This window comes from Diceros bicornis, chromosome 17 (genome assembly GCF_020826845.1).
Source record: "Diceros bicornis minor isolate mBicDic1 chromosome 17, mDicBic1.mat.cur, whole genome shotgun sequence".
In the NCBI taxonomy this organism is placed as follows: domain Eukaryota; kingdom Metazoa; phylum Chordata; class Mammalia; order Perissodactyla; family Rhinocerotidae; genus Diceros; species Diceros bicornis.
Window position 1 is genome coordinate 50349708 of NC_080756.1, and position 9132 is coordinate 50358839.

The window sequence follows — 9132 nt, forward strand, 5'->3', positions numbered from 1 at the left end:
ACTTCTCCAATTTAGTTTTATTTGGTAGGAAACGTGGGCTAAAACATTTGATTTTAAGTCATATTGCCAACACTCCACAGGCCACTGAAGATTAACCTTTACTGAATGAAAGAAGTTTTGCTATTAAAAGGAACTCTTTTATACCATGACTGTAAGGAATTTTCAGTGTCAATGTGCCTTTCAAAATTTCACACCTTTTGTCTGATGGATTCTTTCTACTTTGTCTCTATTATTACAGGTTTCTAGCTGCCGGATAACTAGCAATCCTTGTCCAAAGGGGAAAGCCCCGTGTTAGAAACCTACCAGGAGAAAGCGTTGTATCCAAGTCTGCCACCTATTCTGGGCTTTATCTTTACTCATCCCACCATTTAAAGGGGAATGATGCCACAGCAAGCTCAAAAAATCCCGCGAGAATTAGAGACTCGGAAAAAGCGATTTGCATACCTTCTTCCTAAGCCCATAAAAAAGGCTATCGTATTTTCACACTTCTCTGCTTTGCTAATATAATTGGATCTATTTAATTTGGAAAGTAATGTGCTTCCAATCCTAGTAAAGCTACATACACGTCGCTACTACCCTCCATCCCGTACCTCCGGGTCTCTCCGAGACGCCACCTTCCCCCTTTCCCCTGGGGACCCGGGAGGCGGAAAGGGCGCGCCCGTGGTGACGATTTTATCCTGGGCGACTGACGTCACTGCCAGGCGCCCGGCGGCACGGTGGCCAGGCCTTCGGCGGGCTTTCCGGGAACGAAAATGGCTATGGCCAGCGATTTTTACCTGCGCTACTACGTAGGGCACAAGGGAAAATTTGGACACGAGTTTCTGGAGTTTGAGTTTCGGCCCGACGGTGAGCAGAGGAGTGGCCGCCGGGGCCGCACCCAGCGCGGCGCTGAGCTCGGGGAAGCTCGGGGCTGGCCGCGGAGGAGGCGGGGTGGGGTGTGCGAGCCTCCGCGGGTTTGCAAGCGCTGCTTGAGACGAAGTAAAGAGGAGCTAAGGAATATAAGAGGTTAAATTGGTTTTGTGAATAAAAGATAATTAAAGGGTGGAAATTAATTCAGAAAAGCCACTCATGCCAGATACTGAAAAGCTGAACCCACGTTAATCAGAATCCTAGAATCAGCACACCGGAAGAGACTTTCAATGCCATCTGGTTTATCGACCTAATACGTGCTTGAACATTTTTAAGAACACCCCACCACGCGGTGGTCCGATGGATACTTACAATCTTCCCGGACCAGTAACTTTCCGACTACCCATTCATCCATTTTATTCATTCAGGCGCTGTATGTAAGGCAACATGTCGAAAAACGAAGGAGACCTGCTCCGAAGGGGGGCGCTCGACGTGTAGAAAAATGAGTGTTTTGCGTACTTAAATACAGTTATTCTTCATTGGATGTATTAAGAATATAAAAAAAGGCGAGCGGTTAGTTCTACATGAAGGAATCGGGGAAAACTTTCTAGAGAAGGTGACAGTTGAGATGAGTCTTGAAATGAGAGTAGGTATTTTCTTGGCCTCTGAGAAAAAAAGTCAGACTGCTGAGAGCTGCCTGAGCCTAGGGCGAGGTGGAACTGCCTGCTGCCCATGTAGTGTGAAGCAGAGTCTATCTTTTCACAGCTCTGATTCTCTTTAGAGAGTGTTGTTGTATACTGAACTCTTCTGGAAACAAGGACGGTCCAACTGCGTAGACGTTTCTTTTTTGAAAGCATATTATTTGCTGGGCTACGTGTAAATACGAAAATTGAATTTACAACGAGTAAGACTTTAATTATCCTCAAGGAGTTAAATGTTTTGATGAGGGACACAGACATGAAACTAACCATAAAGCAGTATGGATATTAAGTGTTAGGTGCTATGTTCATGCTTTGGACAAAGTTCTGTGAAAGCATGAAAGAAAAATTAGGAGAGGATCACATATTACAAAAGGGGAAGAGTATCAGACGTTTCAGGCAGAACGTAAGGAACTAGAACCCTGCAATTATTTAGAAACTTTCATCACCTTATTCTCAGATCTCTTCCAAATGTAGCTAAAGAGCCAATTTACCTGAATTCTCTATCTGTTCTTTCCTTTTGTGATATTGTTTTCAGTGCGTTTGTCTGTGAACATCATTTAGCTTGTTCATGTTACTTTTATCCAGTGACATAAATTGTCTATTATTATCAGGGAAATTTCATGCCTGAACAGTGGTTCTCATCCATTTGTCTGCCACCACACCATCCACGTACTTTGATCAGTAATAGTGACTCACAAAGACAGTGATTCCTAAGGGATTCACCTCATTAGGGTAACCTATCATTTTAGAGGATCAGGACCACATTACATTTTACCTGGACAACTGACTAGGCGTGAGGAGAAGCATGTATCAGGGAGTACAAAAGTCATGATGGATTAAAATTAAACATAGATCAGCTAACAAACTGGCCAGCCTTTATCCAGAAGCAGCACATAGTTTGTATGCTTCCTAGTCACGATTCTAAACTATTAGCATTGCCATATTATATACATACATTAATTTGAAAGAAAATAATTAAAAGAACATTTTGGAGTAGCGAGGAAAGCGTGAGTATTGGAGGAAGGTAGATCTAGATCTGCATCTTGTGTGACCTTGGGCAAGTTACTTAACTGTTTTCTCACCTATGAATAGGTGAGAGAATAAAACCTACATTTTAGGGTTGTTTTACAGATTAGATTAAATGCTCTGGGTAAATCACTTAGCACAAATACAGACATATAAAATAAACTTTAAAAGAAACGTTTCTTCCTTTTTCAGCTTCCCTGTCTAGTTCATGACATAGCTTAAGAAAATGGCCCTTCCATTATATTTAATTACATTGAAGGCGTGGAATACTTAAAAATTATATTGAATATTTAAAAATTATATCAAAGGCATAGAATATTTAAAAATTTGAGTAGCTTCAACTGCAGCCAATTTACCAGTAAATTTTTGAGTATTTATATGTCTAGCATTGATCTTATGCTAGGAGGGAGGAAATATTAATAAAACTAGTAGTATAAAATAGTCTTTATGTTCAAAATTGCTTACGATGTCATTTATCTTTTTTTAGCAGTTTTTGCTGTTATAGATTGAATTGTTTTCCACTCCCCACAGGAAAGCTTAGATATGCCAACAACAGCAATTACAAAAATGATGTCATGATCAGAAAAGAGGTAAGGTTTTTTTGAATGTATAACTTTTTACATTTAGCTCATTTTCTTCTTGTCTGTGTTGAATTTACTAAAGTATATCTAAGCTGTACTGTAAAAAAGAAGCCAATTTATAGATTGAAAAGGGATTCTACTTAAATCAGGTATAATTGTAGCATCTGTAACAACGAAAGAAGCAATCTGAATATATTAATTTGTAGTCCCACATTTGAACATATCATTTAATTCATTTTATAATTTGTCATTTTACTCTATTCACTGTTAATTGATAATCATGATTTAAACACAGTATGAACTTTAAATGAAAGGCCTAAAAGTTGGAGATAAGAAAAAGTTCAGAGCACTATGATGTGCACTTGCGTTTGTCTCTGTTCACCTCATAGGTTTTGCATTGTCACCATTAACCGCTTGGAGATGTTTGAATCCCATGTTACAAAGGCAGAATACAGAGTTTTAAAAGGGAGTTAGTGATGTGAAGAGGGAAAAATATATATTAAAGGAAAGGGCAAGGGAGTGAAGAAAAAACGTAGGATGAATGATTCTCTCCCATCTTGTACTTTTGGAATTATAATTAAATTTTTCTGTGATATTCTGTTTGAATATTCAGGGTTTGTAATTACGTTTTGTCATTTCCTTCTGAGTTGTGGGAAACAATAGAGAAGCATTATGAAATTTTTATTATGACTTATTTTCAGGCTTATGTACACAAGAGTGTAATGGAAGAACTGAAGAGAATTATTGATGACAGTGAAATTACAAAAGAAGACGATGCTTTGTGGCCTCCCCCTGACAGGGTTGGCCGACAGGTTTGTATTTAGTGATTCTTTAAATGCATAAATATTAGAAATTGATAATATAATTGTTGTGTTTCTCTTTATTTATTTAAAATAGATCCTTATTGATTCTTTGGTTTTCTGTTTAGTAGGCACCTGGGAAATACTCTTTAATTTTCTTTTACTTAGCCTCATTTTCTCTGCTACTTCCCAGTAGTAAAGGAGGCAATGCATAGCTGTAAATTTAGACATCTTTCTGAACAGTCTCCTCTGTAGTCACCACAAAGTTAGCATGTTTTCACATTGTTATGAATAATATGTATTATATGTTAATCACTTTTATTAGGAATAAGAACAGGTGTTTGTTAAATTCGAGATTTAGGATCTCATTGACTATGAAAATTTATTGTCTCCAAATTTATAACTTTGAAAACTCTTATTTGCATCTTTATGCCCCAGAGAAGGATTTGGTTTATTCAAACTGACCTTTGCCTCTCATATTCCCTTCAGAGTAATTGATGTGTCTCAGAGGGCTTCTGAAGAGCTCTGAAGGCCTCATTTCACTCTGTGGAAAGGCAGTTTGATTTCTGAATTGGGTCCTTTCAACTCTTGGAGAAATGAGATACGACCCCTGGAGGAAGAAGCATTTAATTTCACTTTTTTATATTCCCAAGGATTATACATTATAACACCTTCTTTGACTAGAAGAAAATGTGGAGAAATCTAATATGCTGATGCTCTGTAGCAGCAACTTAACTCTTCTATTTAAAGAAACATTATTTAGGAAAGCAAAGGTAATAGTTAACAGTATTTATTTTATGCATTGTAAACACTTTTAAAAAGTAAGTTTAGATCTCAGTTTATTTTATGTATATACACATGTATACTAAAAAATAAACAGCGACAGTAAACTGTGTATCTCTTTTAGACTCGGAGAGCCCAATGTTTTCATCTACCCACTTAGTGATGTGTTCATGTGTTTTGGTTGGTGGGGGAGGATTAGGCATGCTCCAGAAGTTGTCCATTGGATCTTTAAGTCGAAGATGCTATGTTTGTTTGAGTCTTACTTAATTTTCCATTTTGTGTGTGGCATAAACTGTACATACTTAGGTCTTTTGATCAACTGTGTAGCTAAGAATATCTTTAATGGCGTCTGTTATTTAACCTGAAAAATCACAGACGTAGCCTCTTAATTATTGGTTTTGGATTTGCAGATAAAATATAGAGAAAAATTTATACAGTAATTATGGCCCACTGGGAACATCTACATTACGTTGTATTTGTTTTACTAGTTCTTAATTTTAATGTTTTGTGAAGTCGAAAGAGTATGAGCCTTTCAGTCTTGCAGTCCTGGATTCAAATATCAGTACCATCACTTATTAGTGGTTGAAATATCAACAAGTTTTTTCCTTTGCCTTACGAGTCTTGGATTTCACATTTGTAAAATGAGCCTAATAAAGCCTACCTGATAAGGGTATTTTAGGGATTACAGATAATGTTTATAAAGTCCCTAGCAGCAGGGCCTGACACATAGTAGGTGCTAAAGAGGTACTATTTTTAATATTATGCATTTTATTTTTAGAGCCTGGTAGAAAGGGTAAATGTGTTTGTATTTATTATATTAAAAATAGGCTTACCCATATTATTTTTACATTATGCTTCAAAGTGATGCCTTTAGTTTTTACTGACATAAGTAACATTTCTCTGTCACTCTTAAGTGACATTTTATAGTATCTTCTTTATGAGATCTCTGGAAAGCAGTTTTGGTTGGTCCTAACATTGGGGACTATTGAACAGTTGATGAGGTTATTATTTTATAGATGCGGTTTCTGTTTAACAAATCGTTTCTTTTTTTTTCCCCTCCTCTATGACTACCAGAAACCTTGCAGCTAAAATTGGGACATTTTGGTAGCACGAATACAGATATCTCTGGGGTGGACTTTTATATTAACTTCATTTCTCTATTTTATTTTTTTCAGGAACTTGAAATTGTAATTGGAGATGAACATATTTCTTTTACCACATCAAAAATAGGTTCTCTTATTGATGTAAATCAGTCAAAGTAAGTATGTTAAAGCATTTTGACTAAATTGATAAAATTTATTATCTCTAATAGAGATGCAACTATAGCTAGGTTGCTAAGATTTCAGTGGCACCCTATCAGTTTATTAGGCAGCTGTAATTCTGATTTTTGTCATTAAAGACTTATCAAAGAAGTTAGCAGTGTATTTTATTGATTGCCAAAAAAATCTTAATCTAACAGCTATATAAAATGCCCAAGTTTTATTAGCTACTTTTGTGTAAAAATCTGCACATAGTGTCACAAAATTTAAGAGAAATCCTTATTGGATTATATCAGCCTCATTAGCCCTATATCATGTCCTTCTCTTCCTTGGGTTTAATAATTCGAATAAATGGAAAAAATCTAGTAGAGCTTAAGTATGGCTTTAGCTGTCTATGTCTTCCCAAGTTCTGTGTCCCTATAGCACATACCATTGTCTTTGTGTGAAAAATCTCTCTGCCTCCTGTTATTTTTTCCCACTCTTTTCCCCTTAAAATGTCCTCAGAGTGTTTTTTCCTATCACTTTAAATTATAACAACTTATTTATTTGCTTTACTGATTTGAATGTTAGCTCCCTGAGAACCTTGCTATATCTCCAAAGTTAGCCCAGTGCCTGGCACATAAATAGGTGCTTTATAAATATTTATTAGAGGAAAGGAGAAAGGAATGAATGCCTAATAACTCTTGGCTACAAAATGCTATGTTCATAAACCAATCGGACCCTTTTATTTTTTTGTGAGGAGATCAGCCCTGTGCTAACATCTGCCAATCTTCTTTTTTTTTGCTGAGGAAGACTGGCCCTGGGCTAACATCCATGCCCATCTTCCTCTACTTTATATGGGACACCGCCACACCATGGCTTGCCACGTAGTGCGTCAGTGTGCGCCCGGGATCTGAACCGGCGAACCCCGGGCTGCCTCAGCACAGCGCGCCCACTTAACCGCTTGCGCCACCGGGCCAGCCCCAATGATTGGACCCTTTTAAACTATCAAATTTATTTTCCCACAGTTGGTGAGGATGTCTCATTCATACCCTTTTGGGATTGTAAATTGGTACAGTGTTTTTTGGAAAGTGATTTGATAATATGCTTTAAAAGTCATGGATATTTTACTCATCTTTGTCCTAGTAATTTCATTTCTGAGCATCTATTCTGGGGAAATATTCTCAAATAATGAAAAAGCTATTATTTGTAAAGATGGTCATTGAAGCCTTAAATTGGAAAAAAATCCAAATGTCTAACAAGGAGAGAATTGTTAAATTAACTAAAAACTATTTGTGAGTTTTTTTTAAAGTAATGGTAAAAGCTATGTTAAAAAGGGCCCAGGGGGCCGGCGCCGTGGCTTAGCGGTTGGGTGCACTCGCTCTGTTGCTGGCGGCCCGGGTTTGGATCCCGGGTGCGCACCGACGCACCACTTCTCTGGCCATGCTGAGACCGCGTCCCACATACAGCAACTAGAAGGATGTGCAGCTATGACATACAACTATCTACTGGGGCTTTGGGGGAAAATAAATAAATAAAAATTATTAAAAAAAAAGAAGGGCCCAGGGAATGATTTTAGTATTAAAAAAATAAACACCAAAATATTTATAGTTACTCCATGAGGTGTAACATATAGTATTATAAGTATCATTTTTTCTACCTTTATAATTTCATTTGCTTTATACATTTTTGTGATGCCTAGCTATTACTTTTATAAGAAAGTATACACTTCAAATATGAAATGAATACTGGTGAAGAAAATTTGTATTTTTTTTCTTACAGAAAAGATAGAGATGGCAATTTTCAGTATGTTCATTTTAGTTACCAGCAAATCCTTCCTTTCTCTTGAATTCCTTCAACTTAATTTTTTAGGTTTTTGTTTTGTTTTAGGAATTAACTTATAAAGTTATGTTGTTTCATTATAGGAACAAAAAAAGTAACTTTTACCTTTTTAAATTTTAGGGATCCTGAAGGCCTTCGAGTATTTTACTATTTGGTACAGGACCTGAAATGTTTAGTTTTTAGTCTTATTGGATTACATTTCAAGATTAAACCAATCTAAATTGTCTGTTTTTTGAAGTTGTTTTTATATTTAATTAAGAGATGGGTAAGGGAGGGCTTATTTGTCATTGGATTGGGATTTTTATGCATGTGAAGCAAACAAATTTTTTTTTGTATGCAAACTGAAAATAAGAAAATACATAAACAGCCTTAATGATTATCCTCACCTGGGTCCAAGTGGGTTGGACAGTCCCCCCACACATTAAGTTCTGTAAATAAAAGCCACCTTTCATTGAAATTGTGCTCCAATAAAACATATCAAAGCCTGGATGGAGAGTGCTTTTTTTTTTTCAGGAGGTTATGTCTCTGATTCACTTTAAAGAAAATAAAAAATTGTTGTAGTAGCTACATCTTACAGCAGAAGTTCTTTCAGGTAGAAATATATAGCCAGATTCCCATCCATTAAAGGCAATTGTAGATCTTCCCTTATTTCTTCCATACCTGACGGGATTTAGTTTTTGGGTCTTATAGAAGTTGTTTACATAAAGTTCTGGATTTTTTACATTTATCACAAACCCCTCAGAGATTATTCACATTTAAATATTTTAGTATAAGCAGAGATTGCCTAAAGGGTTACAACAGTAAAGTCAGTACCCCAAGTTAGGCACATCTTTTATTATGCCCTCATTCCTTATTTCACAGTCTATACATTTTGTGTATCTGTGGGAACTAAATGAGTTCTCAGCTTAACAAGTTTTTTAAAATTTAGACTTAAACACACATATATGTGTATGTGTGTGTTTGTTTATTTGTTTATTTATTTATATTTTGACTCCTAATGAGCACAGTTCCCACTCATGTTTCCCAGTTCCCTTCAACCTTTTTTTGATAGACTTGATCTTTCATTACTTCTCTTAGTAATGATGTCTCTGGTATACTGTTACTCCTCCATCTGAACCCCTACTCTTTAAAAGTGTGCAGTCCTGGTAGTCATAGTCCACTCACCTCAGGGACCAGTCAAGACTGACCTTAGGGTGGAAGAATTAGTCTCTGAAGGCTTGCCAGGACTCCTGAGCAGTTGGACTCGAGAGCTACTTTGTCCAGTAAACTCCTTTGAGATAATAGAAATGTTCTCTATTTGCATTCTAATAGG

General features: G+C 36.6%; 1 protein-coding gene across 2 annotated transcripts; it reads left to right on the forward strand.

The window, feature by feature from the left end:
* Positions 1–711: 711 nt before the first annotated feature.
* On the forward strand, positions 712–8307 carry MAGOHB (mago homolog B, exon junction complex subunit). 2 transcript variants are annotated; one of them, XM_058558773.1, is made up of 5 exons: positions 712–846; positions 3108–3166; positions 3859–3969; positions 5916–5998; positions 7941–8307. In XM_058558773.1, exons 1-5 carry the CDS (start codon positions 753–755, stop codon positions 8038–8040), a joined length of 447 nt encoding a protein of 148 aa, XP_058414756.1. In that variant the 5' UTR covers positions 712–752; the 3' UTR covers positions 8041–8307. The 2 variants fall into 2 exon arrangements, with proteins under 2 accessions (XP_058414756.1, XP_058414757.1); XM_058558774.1 differs by having other exon boundaries at positions 760–846; positions 3064–3166.
* Positions 8308–9132: the final 825 nt, after the last annotated feature.

Bases quoted from the DNA above. Each gene is read 5' to 3' on its own strand.
- MAGOHB (XM_058558773.1), top strand. From the start codon at position 753: ATGGCTATGGCCAGCGATTTTTACCTGCGCTACTACGTAGGGCACAAG. The intron at 847-3,107 runs GTGAGCAGAGGA...CACTCCCCACAG, and splicing joins GTTTGAGTTTCGGCCCGACG to GAAAGCTTAGATATGCCAAC. The intron at 3,167-3,858 runs GTAAGGTTTTTT...ACTTATTTTCAG, and splicing joins ATGTCATGATCAGAAAAGAG to GCTTATGTACACAAGAGTGT.